This window comes from Chelmon rostratus, chromosome 18, assembly GCF_017976325.1.
Source record: "Chelmon rostratus isolate fCheRos1 chromosome 18, fCheRos1.pri, whole genome shotgun sequence".
NCBI lineage: Eukaryota > Metazoa > Chordata > Actinopteri > Chaetodontiformes > Chaetodontidae > Chelmon > Chelmon rostratus.
This window is the reverse complement of record NC_055675.1, coordinates 7017207-7039675: the sequence shown is the minus strand read 5'-3', so window position 1 is coordinate 7039675 and position 22469 is coordinate 7017207. Positions and strand designations below refer to the sequence as shown.

General features: G+C 45.3%; 1 protein-coding gene across 5 annotated transcripts in view; it reads right to left on the bottom strand.

Annotated features, from left to right (window-relative positions):
* Positions 1-1525: 1525 nt before the first annotated feature.
* Positions 1526-22469, bottom strand: part of bcl11bb (BAF chromatin remodeling complex subunit BCL11B b) — a 30035-nt gene continuing 9091 nt past the window's right edge. For all 5 annotated transcript variants that reach the window (XM_041958746.1, XM_041958745.1, XM_041958744.1 and 2 more), the window contains one exon: positions 1526-6208. In XM_041958746.1, the coding sequence (XP_041814680.1) occupies positions 4143-6208 (2066 nt within the window). In that variant the 3' untranslated portion in view covers positions 1526-4142. The remainder of the gene's footprint in view (positions 6209-22469) is intronic.

Here is a 22469-nt window from a genome sequence, read left to right as displayed (position 1 = left end):
CATTCTCACCTGTATTGTTTTCGAAGAATAAGGGAGTTGTGAGCTACTAGCCGTCACCTATGAAGTTCAGTGTGCCGGTACAGTAACATAATTTGAAATATTATTTGTCAGACTCAGATCAAAAACCTACCATCTATCTGTGTCTTGTCTTGCCCCAAGAACGTTTGGCCAAATAGCTGCAAGCTAGTGAGATTCCTCACTTGATTGGTATTTCTTTGGTTTCAACCATACAAACATCAACTCAGAGACCTTTACACATCACACTAGAGCCATCAAACAGCCATTCTGTCCACAGACTGAAGGCTGAGGATGTTTGAGTGTCAGGAAAAGTGACTTGGTAGCACTGATTAAAACATCACTCAGCTATCATGTTTTCAATGTAATTTGCAGGCGATTCATCGCCGACATTGTTTAAAAAATGTAAAATAACGCATGAATTTTAAATTAGTTTTGCAACAACATGCTTGATGCCTTGAAGATGCACCTACTGAATGTAAGGCATTCTGGGAGGCTTCACACAGACACTGTGTATATGTCATACGATGCATTTTTATAATCTGCTGATTTAATAAAACTCTTGCCCTCTAAATTCTACATTATACAATTTGAATTATAGGTAAAATATATTGGTCTCTGTTTGGTTTGTGTATGTTTTGTGTAGTCTTTGGAGATGGCATATCTTATTGAGTGTACACCCTGCGTGGGTCAGCCGCTGTTTGCTGGCAGTTGGCAGTACAAGGTTCCACACCCTAAAGCCAACGTCAGATTAGGAGTCATACTCAGTTATTAGCAGCCTTTCCTGATTCTTTGAGTGTCATATTGTTGATAGCCTATAAACTATAAATGCATGATTCACACGGCTTTCAATGCATGTCGGCTAAAGTAAGGCTGTTTTTTTTGTTTTTGTTTTTTTGTCTGGTTGTACAGCAGCAGTGTAGTTTTGTTCCTATATGTGTTATTAGTTGTGGTGGTAGAAGTAAATGAAGCTGGAATAATTTGAATGAAAAGTTGCTTCAATCATAGAGCAATTGCAACATTTATTGAAGTGTTGGCTTTCTTGTATTGATTTTTCAACACATTACAAAAATACATATATGTTCAAAACAGCAGATGTGTACTGTTCTGAAATCACTTTTTTCACAATGATGCACTCCCCCCCACCCCCCACCCGCCCACCCCAAAAAAAAAAGACCAAGGAAACTATTTTGTACAAAGAGTGTAAGTGAAAGTTGTGAAAAGTGAAATATGAAAATGTATTTAAAATTACAGTTGTAAGTGCCATCACAAGACCTTCAACCAACCATGAGGAAAAACGTAATGTTCATGAATGTCTCGTAAAGTTGATTTGGAAAAGCGTTCCCACACAAAGCTCTGTATCCCCCTGCCCAAGGGTCCTCCGCTAGCATCCTCTTTCTTTTTCAATCCTTTTGTTTTACATCCACATAGGATGGCTTCACCAAACCAACAACAGGAAACTCATTCAAAATAAAAAATTAAATTAAAAAAAAGATTGAAGAGACCAAAAGTCAATAATGGCACCACTCTTGTTAGAAAAAAATAATAATCTGGCATGATTCTGCAATATTACATTTCAAAAATTGTCTTCCCATACAGTGAACAAGTAATCATACAGAAACATATTCATGAAGATAAAATCCCTCCACCAGGATAATCATACAAAACTGCTATGGCATTCAAAAACATTTGAAAGAACATTGGAGAAAACAATACTTTATTATCATTTTAAACACTTACACAGAGTATTTCATTAATGGCATACTTCAACACTGTAAACATATTGTAAGACTGAATGTCCATGTGTGATTTAGCTCTCTGTCAGGGTTCCACTGTTAATCGCTTGAGTGTGATGGATTTCATAGCCGTGTGGCTCCTTTTGGCCTAACTCTGAGCCGAGTTTTCCTGGAATGAACACACTTACGACAGGATCTGGATTTTCTGCACTCATGCATCAACATGTGTAAGCAAGCTGAAAGCAGCTCTTCAGCCGGTCTCGCCTTTCGTGTTAAATCGCTAAAACTACACGGAGCTACGCGGTAACGGAATAGCTTATGGAGAGCTGCTGTGACCTCAACATCATTTTCCCTTCTGAGAATCACGAATTGCATTCGAGACACAGCTTAATCCTGTTTCTATCAAGACAAAATGGCGCAGATGAAATCTGGCAATGGGCCAAACAAGCAGGTCGAACTTTCAAGTGAAGATGATTTTGATGATTGAGAATTGCAGTGCTAAAATGAAAGATGTCGTCTCAGCCTGCTTTCATGTGGCTTCGCTGTCTCCCTCCCTCTCATGCTCGCTCTGTCTCACTCTGATGGTCCGTTATAAGATGTGGCCAGTCGCTGTGCATTTGGGTACCAAAAAAACACACTTTTCATATGCTTCCAATTTCATTTGAATGACTCCTCTCCCTGGTCAAGGTCTTGCTCTCTCTCCCTCCATTTCTTTCTCGCACTTCTTCATTTCTCAGTCTCAATCTTTCATTTTTACTATAAGAGTAGCCTCTACTCAAGGTCGCCCGGCCATCCCCCATTGCAGCTGTGCTCAAAATTATCATAACTCATATAACCATTTTTTTTTCTCTCTCTACCAGATTCATTTCAGGATGAACGATGCAGAAAATAAAAACCGTAATCCCCAAAAGTCACGAACATGCACACTGTCTCAAAATCTGTTACTGAGAGTTAAACCCATATCACTTTGTGAGGCGAATGAACAGGCTTCCTTTTAAAAGCCGCTCTAATGCATGAATCTGAGCTAGTGAACTGTGAAAAGACGCCGTCGGAGAGAGGCTTAGAGCACACTGCAGCGAGGAGAACACACACGCTAACACACACACTGATATGAATTCCATTTGAAACCATTTTGTGGATCCTAAGGGAACACAGCAAGTCAACCTGGGTCAGAGAGAGATGCCACGCCAGACACGAGAGGGAGATAGAAGATGATTTAGAAAGTGTTACAATTGTTGAAGCAGCTTTAGTTTAACAAATTGCCTTTGACTAAGCACACATGATGTGGGGGAGTGGGGGCGAGATAATCAAGTGGGTCTGATAAAGCAAAAACGGATGGTAGTTACACGTAGCATATACTGTGGATGATGCAAGCAGCTGGTCTTCTGATTGTTTAGTTTTAGGCCATCTTTCACGTACAGGGGATACTTTAACATATTTTTTAAAAAAGAATATATTTACAAACAATAAACAGGACTGTTCTCCTTCTCACATTAATCACAAGTAGTCTTAATTTATTCAACATATTAAATATGGTGGTCCTACATTGGGAATGTACTGAGCATCAGTTAAGGGAATCTCCGTCAAGTGCAACCTTTATTTATGTCCTGACCGAAGTAAGGACAGCAATACAGTAACTGCATTTGGGAATTATTCACATGCCGATATTTAAGAGGACAAATTCCCTGAATAAATTGAAAGGAACTTATCAGGTCTCTAAGATAATGTTGGATTTTTTAAAATCCAGCGTGATGTTTTATTGTCAGGCTGACATTCAGTGCTTTAGGCTGAGGGAATGGATTGTAGTCCGCTGCTGCAGTTAATATAGAAAACAATTATTTTTACTTTTCAAAGCTAACCGCTTCACACAATTTTACTCTCACATGATAATAAGCTTCCTTAAAGGAAAAAAAAGAAAATTTGTATTAAGGGTGACTTCTTTCCAGTTATCGCATTTTAGAAAAAAAAAATGTTTTAGCACATTTCAAAACTAACTCCATATGAAATCCCACAAAGATGTACCTGCACATGCCAAATATCATTACAAAAATCCAATAAATACAGAAATTATTGCACAGTAGAAAGGCTCCATGGATTCCTAACTGATAAAATCCTCAGACAGTTTGCCAAGAAACACCAAGTTGGGCATTCCAGGCAAGTTCTCATTAAAGTTTCCCTTTGTTTATATTCTCAGGTGGCAGTTTCTGTGACAAGAAAAAAAGATGAACATCAATCAGTCTCAAATTTTTTTTAAGAGAGAGAGAGATTATTCAGCCAAGCCCCATAGCTGAAGAAGTGGTTATAGGGATTTTGTGTGTGCATGTGTGTGTATGTGTGCGTGTGAGTGTTTGCTTGTGTACACTGTAGGCTGTGTAACTAATGGTTGCTGGCTTAACCTCTGTCCGCCTGCTCCAGTTTGACCTCGCTGGCCATCAAATGTTCGCCATGCCATTTCTTCATGTGTTTCTCAAGCGTGCTGTAGACGCTGAAGGGCATATGGCAGATGTCGCAGCGGTACACCTCCTTCCCAAACTGCCCATGGGTCTTCATGTGGCGTGTCAGCTTGGAGCTCTGGGCGCAGGCGTAGCTGCACAGGTCGCACTTGTAGGGCCGTTCCCCTGTGTGGCTGCGCCGGTGCACCGTCAGGTTGCTGCAGTTCTTGAACACCTTACCACAGTACTCGCAGGTGTCGTTCCTCCTCTCCTTAGAGCTCGGGGGCCTGCCGGGTCCAGGTCCCCGCAGGAGGTGAGGAGTGCTGCTGCCGCTGCGGCCCGAGGCGCTCCCAACCTCCATCAGCTCCCCGGGCGGGGTGGAAAAGCGGAGGCTTCCCGTCTCTGAGGAGGAGTGCTCGGAGGAGGTGGCGAACGGCGACTGACGGGAATCTGTGAATCCCAGGAAGGGTTCTCTGATGAAGTGGCGTGAAGCAGCGTAGCCAGCTAATAGCTGAGAGTAGACATTCTCAGGGGAGATGAGGGGTATGGTTGGGGGAAGGTCCAGCTGTTCCTTCTCTATCTTGATCCTCTTGTTGTTGGAGGGGCTTGGGCTGGTGATGGGGGTGGGCCGGCGCTGGAACAGCCCAGGGAAGGAAACTGCTTCGGATACACTGATCCTGCCGTTCATCACAGGCCTGTGGTCCTCCGGCTCATCTCGCTCTCTGTCCTGCTCCCTCTCATTCTCTCTTTCTCTTTCTGCTCCGCCCCTCTCTCCACCATCTCCATTAGGTTGCCTGTCCAGGCTTCTCTTGTTAGGGTTAAGTTTAAGGTGATTGTCCAGGTGGTTGTACGGGTGCATGATGCCCACCCCACCACTGTCACTTACTCTATCCCCGCTCAGGGGTTTGTCCTCAGGAGACTGTCGAGGACCATTCTCCCTATTCTGGCTGAACTCCTGGGAGTCCTCACTTAAGTTGGAGTCTGGCCGACTTCCATTCCTTAGTTCCTCCTCCTCTTCTTCCTCCTCCTCCTCCTCTTCCTCCTCTTCCTCCTCCTCCTCCTCATTGTCCATCCCCATCACTCTTGAATCACCCTCTCGACTCTTTTCTTCACTTTCTCCTCCCTCTGCTCTATTTCCCTGTTCTGGGGAGCCACTCATGGACCCAGACTTGTTGTGCATATGTGTCTTCATGTGCCTCTTAAGCTTGCTGGCCTGGGAACAGGCATGATCACATAGATGGCACTTGTACGGCCTCTCTCCTGTGTGACTGCGCCTGTGGACGATCAGGTTGCTCTGGAACTTGAAAATCTTGCCACAGAACTCACAGGATTTGGACTTCCCCTGGGTCTGGTTCTGTCCCTGGGTGTCAGGAGGGCTGGAAGTACCGTGTCCCCCCTGAGAAGTTGGTGGCTGTGGGGCGTAGGTGAGAAACGCTGGGGGCTTGGCACCAGGCTGGAAAAGTGTGGGACTCAGCAGGCGGTGCATGGGTGGCACACGGTTGGGTGAGAGAGGAGGTGTGGGCCCCCCATTATTGGTCGTGTTGCCCGCCAGTTCCCTCAGACGTCGGGAGAAGTCCATGGAAGTAGGCTCCATGGGGGTCATCCGCATCACCCTCTCAAAGGCACTGGGGTGCTGGGACAGCAGCCCCATCTCCTCGGGGCCCAGCCGCTCTAGAGGGGGTCTAGGCGGCGGTGGAGGGCTGACAAAGGGCGGCGTTGCAGGCAGCCGGGTCTCCAAATACCCCGGGGGAGGAGGGTGTTCCCTGAGCAGGGGCGCAGCCATGCGGAGGAGGTGGAACGGGTTGTTGGTGTCGCCAAGGAACGTGGGGAGAGGGGAGCGGGGCAGGGCATCAGCGCACGGGGGTGGAGGCAGAGCCATGCGGGGAGTAAGGGAGCAGTTGACTGGGTGGTTGTCCAGGTAGATGCGGATGCCGTGAGTGTGCTGGGCATGCTGGAGCAGGAACCAGGCGCTGGTGAAGGTCTGCTTGCAGGTCGTGCAGATGTAGCTGGATGGCTCATCTTTATCTGTGGGCACAGAGACAGAAAATCACCGTCAATACTGTGAAAACCAAACCCAAAGACAATATGCAGAAAAGGCCCAACAATGCAACAACTGTATGTGAGGTTAAGAAAATTAATTATATCACATACAATTAGTACAACTTCCTGTTTGTATCTGTGTTTGAGGGTCTTCCATGGGCTTTGTCTGTGTGTGTATGAATTTTTGAGTGTGTGTGTGTGTCTACGGGCTAATGCAGATGGCAGGTACTGCCCTAAGGCCACGACACATTATGCTAATTCTAATGTCAGCTAGGCTTTAATATACAGATCCATCTCGTCTACTCTGTCATTTCCATATGGAGACAGGGGAGGCAGCAATGGAAAAAAAAAACACACCAATGGGGGAAAAAAGGAAATATGGGAGAGGGGGGGGGAGGGAGGGAGGGAGGGTGAGATGTGGCATTAGAGAGAAAGAGAGACACACAAAAGGAGAGACAGGAGAGGTGATGGAGACGATGTGCAAAACAGTAAAGACCCCTGCGGTCTTAACACCGCATCCACATTAAATAAAGCCCTACGTCACTGGTGTAATAACAAGCACAGTAAAATGATTTGTTGTGGCTGCACACACGCACGCACGCACACACAAACTGTACGTCACTCACTGACAAATTGTCCCTTTAAATGGCATGACTTAATAATGCCAAATGAATCTATCAGTCACTGTAGCACGGCCCTGTCAGCCCGCTCGTGAGTCATGAAAAGAGTCTTACTTGGGATTCATCTAATTCAACACAGGCTAGCACTGAGGAGGCATTTCCATAGTCTTGTGTTTGCTTGCAAGGCATCTGCATCTACTTTATCATCAGCGGCTACCGCAAGCAGAGTCAAGTTGGTACGGTGGTCCCACAGCTTGGAGCCCGGAGAGGGAAAATAAAGACGGAGAAGTTACATCTGCCCAAAGTCTTATGTGAGGAAAGGAGCCCTCAGGATGGCTGACTGCCCCAAAGCCACCCATTGTCATGGAATGTAAAACACACACTCAGACACAGATAGACACGCAGCAGTGTTTCCTTTTCACTTTTCTTTTCTGTCTCATGCCTCTCTCACAGCACACCTCGGTACTCACACACACACACACACACACTCTTGTACCATGCAGAACAGATGAGCGAAAGCTGATGTTGGATCAGTGTCTAGTACAGGAAGCTGATTTGGCGGCGTGATTGGTTTGGCTTTCCCCAGGGGAGACAGGGTCAGAAAAAGTTAATGAGGGGCTCATTTACTGATTCTGTCTGTTTTTCTCTGCTATTAGTGGCCGTCACTCTGGCTGTTTGTGTGGGGTGGGACATGACCTGACTCCTGCCACTAGCGTGTGCGTGCGAGCGTGTGCACGCTCATGTGTGTGGACATGTACGTGGATGTATTTTTGTGCACGTGTGTCCGTGCAAGCGTGGATGCGAACGTGTGTGTGTGTGTGTGCGTATGTGTGGGGCGAGTGGCGGGCTGCGTGCCCGTGTTTAGTTTGGCTAGGCTTCACACGGCCGCTTGGCAGCAGAGAGCTGGACAGCTTAACAACTTGGACGGGGAGAAGAGAGCGAGAGAGGGAAGGGAAGAGGAGGAGGAGGAGGAGAGGGGGTAAGAAGAGAGGTGGAGGGACTTTAAGAGCCAGACGTGCTTGGGCTCACACACATAAACAGTGACACACACATAGAGGGTATTTACATGCCCCCAGGGACCAAGAGGGGTTTATAGACTTGGGAGCTATATAATCTCATCAACACAAGAAGATCAATATGAACTGAAGATGTGAGATCGGGAGAGGGATTGATGATCTCTCTCAATTAATCAAATAGTGTTTTTCCTTTCTTTTATCTAGGCTTTGGTCGGCACACACAGCATCAAGACAAGCTGCCCGGTCGTATGCCATCACCTCTGCAGCATTCCAGCTCACCGCCACCACCGCAACACATTTGCATCTTGTCATATCTTCCACAGCTGTGCCATATGCTGTTAAAGGAAGCGTGGCAGCTAATAGAGTGGCAGCTGATGGCTGTTGCCTAATGACGGCCAAAGACAAATTTCATCAACTTCCCAAACAAGTAAGGGAGCGAGCAAGCGGGGGGAAGGGAGGGGGAGGAAAACAGAGGGAGAGGAAAAGAAACTGGAATAGGAAATAAATGAATCATAGATAGATAGACCGGATGTTGAAGACAATGTGGAAGTGCCTCGTGCTGCAATTCCTGTAATGGCTGATCGATGCAGATTCTCAGAAAGAATTCTTTTACACAACAATTCAACGTGTTAAAAACTGACTTAACCTCCTCTTACGTGTGTCTTGGCAGCAGTCATTAATAGGACATTAAAGCCTTGAGAAGGGTATCTCCACAGACATGTCTGCTTGACTGACAGTTCTCGCAAGCTATCACACCACATCTGCGGTTTGCTCACGCCACCTCAGCTCCGCCCACACTTCTTCTGATTGCCCAAATTTGGATTGTCCTCGCTCTAACCGACAGAGGGGTAAGCAGTAAACCTGCAGGATGCGAAGCCTCCCCTTCGAAAGCGAAGTGTATCGTCACAGACATCTACGTGTTTCTCTAAGAAAACAGCGTGCACAGGCAGAGATGCACAAGGATATACGCACATTAAGTCACCGACTCCACTCTCACACACACGTGCACACATGCTGGGAGAGCACGGATGTTGTCGCTGCTTAGTGCTCCAGCCAATAAAAGCCTTCATTAAAGAATCACAGTGGGCCGTGTCATGCTTCAGTTTGTCGTAATTACAGTCGTCTGCCTGACACGCAAGCAGGGACCCTTCCACTGCTGACCGCCAAGGTCAACTACCAGTTAGAATGGTTACATTCTCCTCTCCACGCAGTCACTGATGCTGGACCTAATCGGCCAATTTACTCTGGCACACCATATGCACACAGACACATACTGACACACACGCACACATTGTTCAGTGAATGTGACAGAGATGAAAGGTTAAATGAAATGGAGTCGCAGCAGGATTCTTTAATATGGTGTTGCATTATGAACTGAATTTCGCCTGGTTTTGTCACTTTGCTAGCAGTGCAACTACTTGTAAATGCCATGCTGTGCTGGCATTCCCCTGAAATAGTGTGAATCATTGATTTTTCTGCCATATTTCTGCCCCGTCCACCCAGGCGGACTTTCCCATGAAACAGACAAACACAATGCAGATCTGAGACCGGCTTAGGAGGGCAGCTCTTTGTCCTGTGCAACAAAACAAGGGCTAAGGGCCAGGAGGCCTGGAGGAAGTTATTAAAACATTGGCACATGCGTGGAGCTGAGGTGGGCTAGTAATAATGCTCTCCTTCTCTCCTGGGTTGGTTTTTTTACTAAACCACCGGGCCAATTAACCCAGTCTTCAGGGACCAAGATCTGAGCTTTACATCAGATTTTATTCTTTCCAGATTGCCTTTTATAGCCATTATTTTGCCTTAAAAAGTACAAACAAAATGCCAGTGAATGAAGGGGAGCCATGGTATTGACTGTTTGCATATGGCCAGTGAAGAAAAGTTGGTGTGAGCTTGGCGGGGTTGAAGTAGACACCAGGCGTATGGTGCAGACATGTGGATTTGTGATTAATTTAGGAATTCACATATGCCATCCCTGCAGCCTGAGTTTGATTTATATTTTCCAAGCTCCCTCCATTTACATTACACTTATTTTTGGGGGCTTTTATCAGATGGTCTAATCCAGAGGGAGTTATAATAAGACCACAGAAGAATAACAAAAATCCACAGGCTCAGCTTTCGACAAGATGGGCAAACTGGAGCTTCTCAGCTGACAGTGAACAGTGGAGTGGATGGTAATGAATGCTCACTGATGCCAAATTAACTCTCACAAAGCTCAGGGAAAAAAAATCTTAATTGAAAATAAGCAGCATTTGAACGCTGGCCCACCAACTTCTCCGCTGTACTGCCTTCATTTGGCATGGACAGTTCTGCAGGGTGAAAAACATTACATCCAGCGTGCAAAGTTAGGAGTGTGCGCGATAATGTTGCTTCACCGCAGAAACACAAGACAGTGCAGGTTGTTAACAAGGAGGTGGCTGGAGAGGCAGAGGACGTGCTACACTAGACGTGTGTGTAACCATACGTGTGCGTGTGTGTGTGTGTGCATTGCAGCATTCCTGGGGTTCAGGTTCGCTGTACTGCTCCCGCATTCCATCAAGGGCGACAGAACGCCATGGCGACAGATTTGCATACTGAACAAAGCCTCCCGCAGGCTAGGCCACTGGGACACAAACCTGCCCCTGCAGCCCCTCCCACACACTCGTGCAACGTACACGCACGCACGCGCAGGCACAAGCCCTGGGAGTACGCGTGTGTGCACCTGTCAGGGGTTAGCTGACACCTCTGCTGCTGGCAAAGCAGCTCCTCATTAGCATGGCTGTGATCTAGGGGTCCCCAGGGGTCCCAGCCTCCTCACCTCGCCCGCCTGCCCCCCCTTGCACCTCTGCTCCCGTCCTCCTCCTCACATCTCCCACCCGTCCCTCCTGCTCCTCCTCCTCCTTCTTCAGTGCTCCGCTCCCCTTTGCTCTGATGGCTTGTTTGTCACGCAGGGGGCTAATCAGGAGACATCAGGCCACGGCGATCAAGCTGTATGTCTGTGGGCGTGTTTCGCCGGGAGCTCGGACGGTAAACTACGGCCCCGGCGATCGGTGGATGACTGTCACACATATTTAGTAAAAGAAAGAGAGAGATGGAGAGACAGAAAGGAGGAAAGAGACTGTGGAGGGTGGCAGTAGCAGGCAGGGGGTAAGGCTCTCACACAGTGTGACTGGCTCCATGCTAACTCGAACCAGCTTCGGCCTGCTAACCATATACATCTGTGTGTGAGTATGTGTGTGTGTGTCTGCAGCTAATATGACCAGCTGAAATGCCTGACAGCCTCAGAGAGGATTTAAAGAAACAGTGCTCTGGAAAAGTGTGCAGAAACTACTTTTTCTCTCACATCCCAACTACATCTACCCCTTCAGTTTTCTCTCACCCCGTCTTCCTTTCCTCTCACGTACACACACCGAGCACCTGTACAAGGTATCCTGGTACTCCACCCTGACCCTCATGCCTCCTGGGATGTGGGTCAAATGAACAATAAAAGGGATCAGGTATCTCCAACGACTTGATCGCGGGCACGCACACACACATCGAGGGAGGCCAGCTGTACAACAATGCATGAGTGGAGGAGGCTCTCATGTAGCACGACCGAGGGAGCACGTTACTGCCATGAGGCAAGCTATCCCAGCTAGGGCACAGGGGACACGCTGTGAAAAATAACTGGAAAGACCTCTCTGTCAGCAAAGAGCTATGACTTTTGGCTCGGCTTCTAGGACAAAGAGAGAGAAAGAGGGAGGGTGAAAGAGGGAGCGATATAGACCAAAAAAAAAAAAAGGGGGGAAAGAGAATGAAAAGAAAAAGGGAGCTCCATAAAGTGCATTAGCTAAGCTCTCTGTGGCATTTCTCTAAGCCTGACTCATCGCCATCAGCTCCTAACTGGTCCCAGCGCCTGCATTTGTGTGTGTTTTGGGGGCATGTGCACACACTTGTGGGGTCTGCTGTCTATCATGTGACGCTGACAAATGGATGACACTCTGTCGTGCTTGTGGTCGCGAGGAGATGTAAGCGAGAGGAGCAAGGCGGAGGAGAGGATGAAAGAAGGGGAGGGAGGGCGGTGGGAGAAGAGGGAAAGAAAGAGAAGACAGCAAAAGTGAGGGAAAAAGAGAATCACAGACAGTTTGGGGAAACAGAAGAAGAGCTGCGCTTTGTTTTTCTTCATCACCTGCGTTTCCATTTAGAAGTACAGCAGTTACAGTTCCATCACCTACTCGTTTCAGCACGACACAGCAGAAGGGAAAACAGGCAACGTCAAACAATGAAAAGAAAAAGAGGCTCATCGCAAGGTAGAACTACAAAAGCGAAATATTTTCACAAAAAGATTCCCCACTGATGCGACAGAAAAAAAAGAGAGCGCCAAAATGTTTGGATAGGTGATGGCATCAGAAGACAAAAACTCAAGCTGCTTTGACAATGAAACGGAGACTGACTTTGTGGACTCACACAATGTTTGTTCGAGGTTTTACATCCAAATGAGCTCCAGTCCTACCCCTCGGGGACTCTCACTTTGTCCAGAAAGTCAATTTCCTATTCACTGCAAGTGAATAGGAAATTGACTTTGACATGTGAGTGACACGCAAATTCTGTTTTGGTGGGTTTATTAAATTTTTCATCGGATCAATCATTTTAGACAAACAGTGGATAAAATGTATCGTGCTATTCTTTGAATGTTTTTTTTTTTTTTTTTGTCCCTTGCGTGGTCAACTAAACGAAGGTAAAATTAACAAGAGCAAAGCGTTATGTGGAGAGACGCAGCGCTCATCTCAACCTGTGATCATCACTTGCAAATGACTCCGAGGCTGCACCCTCTGCAGTGACATACCACACTTACATCCTCTGTGAAATACATTCGGTTTACCTCACCTATGTGTGTGTGTGTGTCAAAGAGACACAGAATATGAAAACAGAAGCAAGACAAAAAATGGGAATAAAAATTGCTCTTTTGTGCTTCTGTTTGTGATGCATGTTTATACGTGTGTATGGTTTTGTGCATGTACTGCGTGCCTGTGTTTACATGTATATGCCCGTGCTCGGTGTGTGTACGGCGGGCTACCATCCATGCTATGTTCTTTCAGCAGTAGTAATGGTCCCCAGCTGGCTTTTGCCCACTGGAGCCAAGCAGCCAGTCCCACTTAACTAGCAGCCCACAGGAAAATACCACAGTGGTCCTGAATGAAGCACACAGGCCTTTCCAACCCAATCAGCCCGCTATAAAACTTGCCCCTCACATGCTTCAGACATGGCATAGAGTCCGTTCCAGGGATTGGGAAACAGAGCCTGAACATTCATGATCTACTTCAGTATTACTCCACAAATACTATAGCTTAATGCGTAACCCTGGACACTTAAGGCCGTGAGAGCATGCAGTGCTTTTTCCTCACGCTCCAACACAAAGCAAAGGCTGTGAGCATCACAGGAGAGAGCACAGCGGTGTTGCGTCATTTGACGCCAATTTGCAAGCTATCTAATTAGTGTTAGCTCAGTGAGAGGAAGAAACAAAAGGGGAGAGCGTTGAAAATAAAAATGGAAGCGAGATATTACGCTCTCGACCTAGCCGCTCTGCTTGATCTCAGAAAAATAGCTTTTGGAGCCCGTTTTTGAAAAGCAGGATGTGGGTACGCGACATGCTTGGAACTCATTTTCTGGCGGGGGCGACGATCGATACCGCTCTCACGTCAGTCCACTCGATATGAGGCAACAGCGGGGAGCTGCTTAGCTTAGCACAGAGACAGGAAAACAGCTGGTCTGGCTGTGTCCGAAGGTATGAAAATCTGCTCACGGTTATCGTCAAAGCTCACTGATCACCACTTTACATCTCATTTGTTTAATCCGAACAAAACTGAAGTGCAAAAACGACGCTTTTTGGTTTGAGGGGTTATGTAACAGAATACTTCTTGCCACGGAGCAGTTACTTCCTGGAGGGCTGTTACGTTGTTTTTGAAATTCAGTTTTTGTATGGATTAAACAAACAAGATGACCTGTCAATCAGTGAGCTTTAAAGGTGGCAGGAGGTAGATTGTGGTACCTCTGAATGGAGGCAGGCTAGCTGTTTGGCCCTGTTTCCAGTCTTTGTGCTAAGCTAAGGCGAATCCTGCCTATAGGCTAAGGCTCAAGTTACGTTCTGTGCAGCAATGCTACATGGGAGACACTCAAACTATTTAGGACAATTAAAAAGAAAAATGCAGATGTCTCTTCTCCCAGATGAATGAACTATGATCTAAAATGAACAAATGAAGGTACAGAACATTGCTTTTATGTGCAATAAAGCAACATGAGACTGTCTTTGTGTTTTCCCCTGTCTATCTTTTCATCTCGCTCTCATCTAATGAGGTCCTGTCGCGATCCAGCGAAGGCCGGCGGCACAGCGTTATTTGTGTAGCAACGGTCATGTCTCCAGGTGAATTTCTTTCTCTTTCTGTCTTATACGTCCTATACATACTTAGGTGTGTCAAAATTATCTCCTACATCGAGCTGTGAACACTGCACACACACACCCATACACACGCAAATGCAGACATCTCTCAACGTACACACCCAACACATATTTATGAAGTGACATGTGTGTGTGTGTGTGTGTGATGGGGCTGACTTTGGCTTGAGGCCTCCCCCTGTGGGTTCCATGAGGTCTCTCTCTCTCTCTCTCTCTCTCTCTCTCTCTCCCTCTCCCTCTCTCTGTCATTTCTTTCTTTCTCTTTCTCGTTTTCTCTCTGTCTTTCTGGCTGTTATCACGCTGATACATTTCCTGCTCCTGGCACGGCTCCTGCATAGCTTATGGTTAAAGAAAGCTTTCATCTATCCAGTGCCTTTAGGACACACACACACACACACAGACACATTCACACACATACAAACGCTGGTACGGGCCAGCGCTGCCCCGCCAGACCACAGGCCCAGACAAGCTCCGCTGGCACCAATCACCCTGATAACATCTTAGGCTTTATTTCATTTTGGCTTGCTCTGTTCTGCTGTGGGGAAGACAGACACAGGGAAGAGGGCTTTCTGGAAAAGTATGAATTACGCCAGTATACAGGGAGAGTGTAGCCCTTAACCTTGAGCAGTTAACTCCCCTGTCTGCAATGCCATCTATGGACATGACAGTGCAAGCCCTCTTTCATCCAAGAAACAGACCAGAGCAGATGTTTCTTGTCTTTTCTCTGAGATGGCAGTACAGGTTTTATGAGTTAAAATGAAAGTTCATAAAAAGCCATACAAGTTAATAAAAAAAAACATATTTACATGTATGCTGAATAAAGCCAGGAGAAGTGTCAGTTCACCCAAATCTAAAAAATAAAATAAAATAAATCTAGCCACAGAAATAATCTTGGTTTTATTTGCCTAGATTTTGAGGTGTTCGTCTGATATTTCTGCCTCCACCTGTCAATAAATTTCTATGGTGCTCGCAGCACTGAAAAAAAGATGTTTGAAATATTTAACATCAATGTTTCTTTCCAAATTAAATGTCCCTGGTACTCCACATAATATTCCACAGACCGGCCTCACTGTCACCAGTTTTCACTGGAAATGGAACGACTTCCCCCAGAAAGAATAGTCCCCATGAAAATTGTTCACAGTGTGTTCTGTGGATTATCCAGAGTAACAGGAACGCTGTTTCTGGAAAGAGACGGTGCTTGTAAAATTTTTAAATGTCTTTTTTTTTTCCAAGTTTCAGCGCAACAAATAAAATTCCATTGATCTCCCTGTACTGGGCGAGAGATAGAAATCTCTGAGACGTATATATCAAAACCTCAGAGCCTGGCCAAATAAACCGAAACTATCTGCATGACTTGTTACTTCAAGACAAATAAGGGTAAGCAAGAATGCATTTTCCTGATGTCTGCTGAACTGACCCTTTAACTCCACGTTAGAAATAAGTTCAATGTTTTTGCATTTTTTAGGCTTTTTTCCCCTTCACTCAACTTTTACCCGCTTAGGAAATAGCTACTGCGTATGATAGAATACTACACTGTGTATCAGCAAACAGTATGTATTTTGCATACAAGATATTGGTCTTGGCACAGCATTGATTTATATTTAAGTGACAAACCAACATAAAGGCGACATAAAGGCTTACGTTCATCATGTGTTTGTCTGCGTCCAGTGTTCCCTCTCAGAGTAATTGCTTGAGACAAATAAGTGGATGAAATAAGGGGAATCATAAGCGTACCATGAAAGGCTTTCAATATCTCTTGCGGTGAAGCAGCCTGTAAAAGGAAAATACGGCCATAAACGCTGTCTCCTCATTTTCCTCTCCCACAATCCCGCCCAATCAGAGCGGGACGCTAATAAGATAAGAGGAAAGGAACAACAACAGTGCAGCAAGTAGGATTACCCCTGTCTGACCGGCTAACAAGCACCATCTCTTCTACTTTTCACAATTACTAATGGTAACCCTTTTCCTCCCAAAGGCAAAAACGTTGCTACTTTCCAATAGAAAAGCGTGAGTGAACGCCCCAGTCAGAAAATCTCCCCATTTACTCCTGAAAGACACATATTACATGTTATGCACTAATGTTTGGCAGACTGCACAATAGCTGAACACACGCAGGCATATTTTATCTGCATGTCCCTGCCATGAAGACTAGAAGGTTTCTCTAAGGAGCGTTTCCAGAGCTGGAGAAAGGTGTCCATGCTGCATGTGTGAGTATGTGAAAGTGTACATATGCTTGCATACAGTACTTATACTGTAATTACAGTGTGGCTATTGTTCTTTATAAAATTTGCAACATTACTCAGCACTGATGAAAGCACACCTGTTATCAAAAGTCAGCTTGAATAACTACAGTGCAGCTGTCAAATTACCTTGATTATAGCTATTTATGCAAAGAACATAAACACATTCACAGATTCCCACTGACACAAGACAACTTATGGACCATAGCAGCGGACCATGAAGTTCACATCAGCACTTCACTCAAAGCTCCACACAAAGCAGCGTGTTTGTGTTGAATACCAAAGCGCCATCATCACTCCCCATGCGTAGCAGGGACGGGGTGTGAGGTTTCTAATGCCTCTTAAGTAAGGCTGTTAAGGAGCAAAGAGTCCACACATCTGGAAGACACAGTCAGTCGGCACATGCTGAAAGTTAGCGGTGGCGCTCGCAGTCCAAATTAGTGGTGAGTTTTATTCCCCCGCTGTGGTAGGAAAATATCAAATCTGCTGCCATATGAGTGCCATAAAGCTGGCTGTGGAGCGTTTGATGCCTTCATGTGGGAGCCTTTAAGCTGTGTGTGTGTGTGCATGTGTCTGTGTGTGCGCATGTGTGTGTTTGGTGGGAGATGCAGGCCTTACTGTGAGGTGGGAGTCATTGTATGCATTCCTGCATGCGCACATGTTTCGTGTGTGCGGCTCTTATCTGTGCGCGCATTCCCGCATGCATGATGAGTTTCCATTTTTCTGCATAAATGTCTGAACGTACACTTCTATCTGTGTGTGAAAATGAGTGTGTGTGTGTGTTGGAGGGGGGGTTAGTGCATGCATGAGCGTGTGTCAGGTGGCCGTGGCAGTGTGCATGTGCAGCTGTGCCATTTTAGCAGCTCTCTTATAGACCTAGTTGACCCTGCTGGATATAGCAGACAGACACACACACAAGCAGAGTCAGACGGCCCCTGGGGTGGTCCTGTCTGAGGCGCAGTGTTATGAGCCAACAACTCTAGGGGCCCATACACAGGTAGGAACACGTATACTGTAATTGTACACACACACAGAAATGTGTATGTGAACGCAAATGCTCATACACTGAGACATAAATGGGGACTTAATGACCGCAAATGGAAACGACTGAATTATTTTACCTTCAATTTCAAGTCAATGCAAAAGATTTCTTTTGCTGCGTGTTTCCGCAGGATCACTGCTCATGTGCAAATCTTCGGAAATCTTAGCACAACATGCTGCTTTCCCTCATTAGCATTAAGTTAAGAAATTGCAGTGACGAATAACGTTATTTGCGTGCAGCGCATTATTCCATTTTTAGATTCAACCAGTGCTTACTACAGCTGTGCAGGGATGACTGTATGTTTGCTTATACAGAATGAGTCACATGCAGCATTCTGTGAGAGCATATGCAATTATGTGCATACAAATACACAAAAACAAAATGCATAAAATGGGAGTAATTGCTCTGGGATGTATTGGATATGGTTGGACTTTGTATTTAATTTATTTCTTTAAAAACTGGATGAAAATGTCTCTAACCTCTAGTCTAACCTCTAAAAGGACCGTCCTTTATTCTATTTCTAAACAATGTTGACATTGTGAGACATATTCTTCGTATGAACACCTCTAACATCACTTTATCTTGTTTGTCGGGTTCTCTTTCTCTTTCCCCCTATTGCAGAGTGAAAGTGAAAAAGAGAAACACATGAGAAGGAGTTGGTTTATCATGAAGGCATGTTCATGTTATTCCAAAAAAAATGTTGTGTATTTAAATCGAGGATGGAGTGTACTTCTTTTTTTTCCATGGAGGAATAAGGAAATATTTGTCACTCACAGAAACACACACACACACACACACACACACACACACACACATGCATAAACACAAATGACAAAATGAAAAGAGACACACGTGCCTAAAAGCAGACACAAGATAAATTCTCTGGCAAGCATTCAAAACACTCATGTAAGAGCACATAAACACACAGAGACTGCACCAGAAATGCAAAAGCGTGAACACACGCACTGAACACACACACACACACACACACACCACCTACACAACTGCCACCATGTAACCCCTAATCACAACCCCAGAGCTTGGACATCAAATGAAGCAAGTTTTAAAAAAAATCATCAGGAGTAATTAACGCATTTTCATATGCAAATGTGATTAATGCAAAACTACAAAGTCATTATGCAAATCGACTTTTCCTTGAGCCTCTGTACAAATATTCGCAGCTCAAATCAGGGATCAGTCTCGCCATCTTTCTTTTTTTATCGCTTACCCTTCTCCCTCTCCCTCTATCTCCCTCTCTCTCTCCTGGAGTCGAGATAATACGTAAGTAGCATGTGAAGTTATTTCTAACTCACACAGTGTGTGTGTTTTCATGCGATGGGCCGGGGCTATGGCATTACGCCGCCTGCCTACTGATTACTGGCTGCTTGGCACTGGAGCGAGACAGGGAAGCCGGCGTACAGGGGAAGGTATGAATATGCAAAAGCCTGATTGCTTTTCATGATTAAAGCCTATTTAATATGGAAATGAGAGCAAGCCAGGTGATTAAAGGAGCATTGGGTGGTGGGGCAAAAAGAAAAAAAAAAGAAAAGAGTGGGGGAGAAACAGAGAGAGTGAAGAAGAGAAGAGAGGAAAGAGACACCTTCAAATCCACACCGGTGGTGAGGTGTGGAAACTGGAATGTGAAACAAGTGTCGAACATTGCAAATTTGACCTCTTTGGACACAAAGGTCGTTCTCACTTTCGGTACGTTTTGGAGGTTCCACCACATGTTTTTATCCAGGAATTAGTCATTTTTGGTCAAAGAAAAAAAAATCCTTGCTGCAGATTGGCTCAAGAACAAAAACTGATCTTATCACTTTAAAAAGCTCCTGCGCCCTTTAACACACTTTCACACCTGCAGAAAGGTTGTATGTGGAGGTGTGACAGTTCTAAAGTGGCGGATGCCTCATTTAAATTCTTTGATCATAAATCCAGTGTTACTTTGGTTCAGCAGTATCGGTATCGCATTGAACCTACAAGCAGCTTAAAGAAAAAAATAAAAACAAGAAAAAAAAACACCACGAATCAATGCAAAATCTTATACAGTCTTAGCCTGATATTGTGATATGCCCACAGAAGTGACAGCGGGGAGATCAGAGGTGGACGGAGAGAAAAAGAGAGAGAGATGTTTGAGGATGTCGCTGTCGTTCACATGATCTCATGAAATATTTACCGTGTGATCTCTATACACAGTGTTTGTGAGTGAGAAAGAAAGAGACAGACAGACGGAGGGTTAGAGAGGGAGAGAGAGGTTGTCATGATGTGACTTCGCCCTTATGTACTAGATGTCTTTAAGTGCTCAGAGGGGGCCCGGCAGCCGTCCTGGGAGGGGTTCAAAGCAGGGCCAGGGTCGCCTTAGTATGGCAACGCTCCCCTAGCGACAACCCCTCGCTTGCCTGGTGACACGCATCATTCTTCACAGACGCTGCACGCGCATGTACGCGTATACAAAATTCACACACTCTTATTAACATACTCTGACGGAGCCCACACACACGCAGAGTGCATGCATCAGCAGGAGAAACCTAAGGAAAATAAAATAGGGCACAGAAGGGCCATTTTTCATCTGCACGCGCGTGTGCGTGAGAGCGCGCGTGTGCACGTGAGCGTGTTAGCACCTTTTGGGGTTGAATCTGCTAGCCTTGCAGCGTGTTTGCAGTTTAAGCAAGCAGGCTGACAGACAAAGAGGCCAGACAGGATGTTATAAAACACAACCAGGTGAAGGGAAAAAAAAAAGATCCAGGTGAGGAGAGGGTTAAGAGTCATGCATGCAGCACAGGCATCTCATGCACGCAAGAGCACATAATGTGCACATGTGCATTTCTGTGCTTGTGTGTGTGTGTGCAGGTTTGTGTTATGCGCGATACGTGCTCTCATTTTTTTCATCACCTGTGCTGCAAATATTTGAACTGCAAAGTTCTCAGAGCCACGTGAGGCAAATGATGACGTGCGTGTGTGTGCGTGCGTGTGTGCGTGCGCGTGCTGCTAACACGTTGGACTTAATTAGACCTAATAATGTAATCTAATTTGGTTGAAACTTGAGACTGCCTTGAGTGGCAATCTAATGTGTTGAACAAAGCTCTCCTCCTCTCTTTCATTTGGGGCTTCGAGGGCTTTCATGTGCTCTTCTCTTAGTGATAAGACTGTCTGTCTGTGTGAGTGACTAACTGACTGCCGCTCTAACAGGCTGACTCACTCGCTAACTGCCTAAATGTTTTTCCTCTGACCACCTAAGAGACAAAATGCCATGTAAAATCCTTTGAGTCTTTTTCATTGCATCTGCTTCCAAATGAGTTCATGTTTTTCACAGGAGCTCCTAGGTGGGTTTAATGCTCATTAAATTTCCAAATTATAACTGCAAAAATGGACAATTAGCAAAACTCATATTGCTTTGAGGAAAAAATGTAGCAACACTGATGGCCTGTCGCAACTTTTTCCGATTAAATGGAATGATAAATGATCGCTTCTCTTTATTTTTGATTTTAAGAAAAGAATTTCTACAAAATTCTCACGTTTTTCTTATTTATTTATTTCTTTTATTAGCTGTGACATCTAAAACCGTGCCGTCACATGTTTGTGATTGAATACATTTTTCCCACTGCAAAAGATGGTGACCACACACAGCTGCTGGCCACACACAGAAACTGTGCGAATGTGCTGATCTCTGCAGTGATGACAAAAGATGTCTGCACCAGCTTTGACTCTGAAACGAACAGAACGCGCCAATCTATAATCTGTGTCCAAGAAACTGCACAGCTATTCGCAAAACAGTTTGCGAAAGATCAGATTCGTCTCAAAGACTCCTACGGTAAAAATGACAGAGAAAACTAGATTTCAGCTAAACTAAATGTAATACACCAGTGTGGTATTTAAATGTTTTGCTTGCTCCAAGGATTTGTAAATAGGAAATGCAATAATGCAAATAAAATGTCCACCTGCTGTGAACAGGAACAACCAGAGCCTGCTGCCATGACGTCTACACAAAATCTCCATTCACACCGTTCACATCCGTTCTCCTTCTGCAAATAAATATATATTATAAACTCATATAACCACTCAGTTATTGGATGTGTGGTGGCAGTTGTGTCAGAACTTTTTTTTATAATAATTAGAATATTATTACAACTCTGTTATGTTCCTCTAATGTGTGAATCTTACAGCTTACTGTATAATGTTCAACATCTGATTGTGTTTATTTTATTTTAAGACTTTTTAAGACTCCAAACTTTCCAAAGATTTTAGAATGCACTATATCATATTTATATATAATATAGTGGATTGTAAAAGTCTGCCATTTAACCAGTTGAAGACACTGTGGTGACCTGTTTCTGTTTTAACTGTATAAGCGTTTTACATGTAATTCTGGCTGCTAACTTATAATACAGCCGTCTCCCTCCTCTAACCAAGCCCCTCTTAGTCTACTGGAGCCTGTGTAATCCTGGATAGCCTCCCCAGCTCTCGGGTGTGATGGTGACTGTCTCCTCTGATAACTTTGAACTGGTTTCCCTGCAGCGCTGGCAGTCTACAGGCCTCCCCCCCCCCCCCCCCCCCCCCCCCCCCACCACCACCACCACCACCACCACCGCCACCCCACCCATAGCCAGATGAACGGCCTTGCTGCTTTATTAATCCCCTTCTCCTCACCACGCACACAGATGAATTTTAATCAGCTTTCTTAACCTCTTTTTTTTCGTATGCTGCAGGATTTCTTCACAAACGCTCTGACACGTGACGTGCACTCACACAAGGAAAAAAAAAAAAAACACAAACACACACACACACACACACACACACACACACGCACACACACACACACATTAGGGCGGCTCCTCTATCACCTTCTTCCTCGCCTTTCACAATTGGTTTCAGCTGAAGAAGTCCTTCAGGCCTGCCACTGTGTGCGTTTGTTTGGTGTGTGT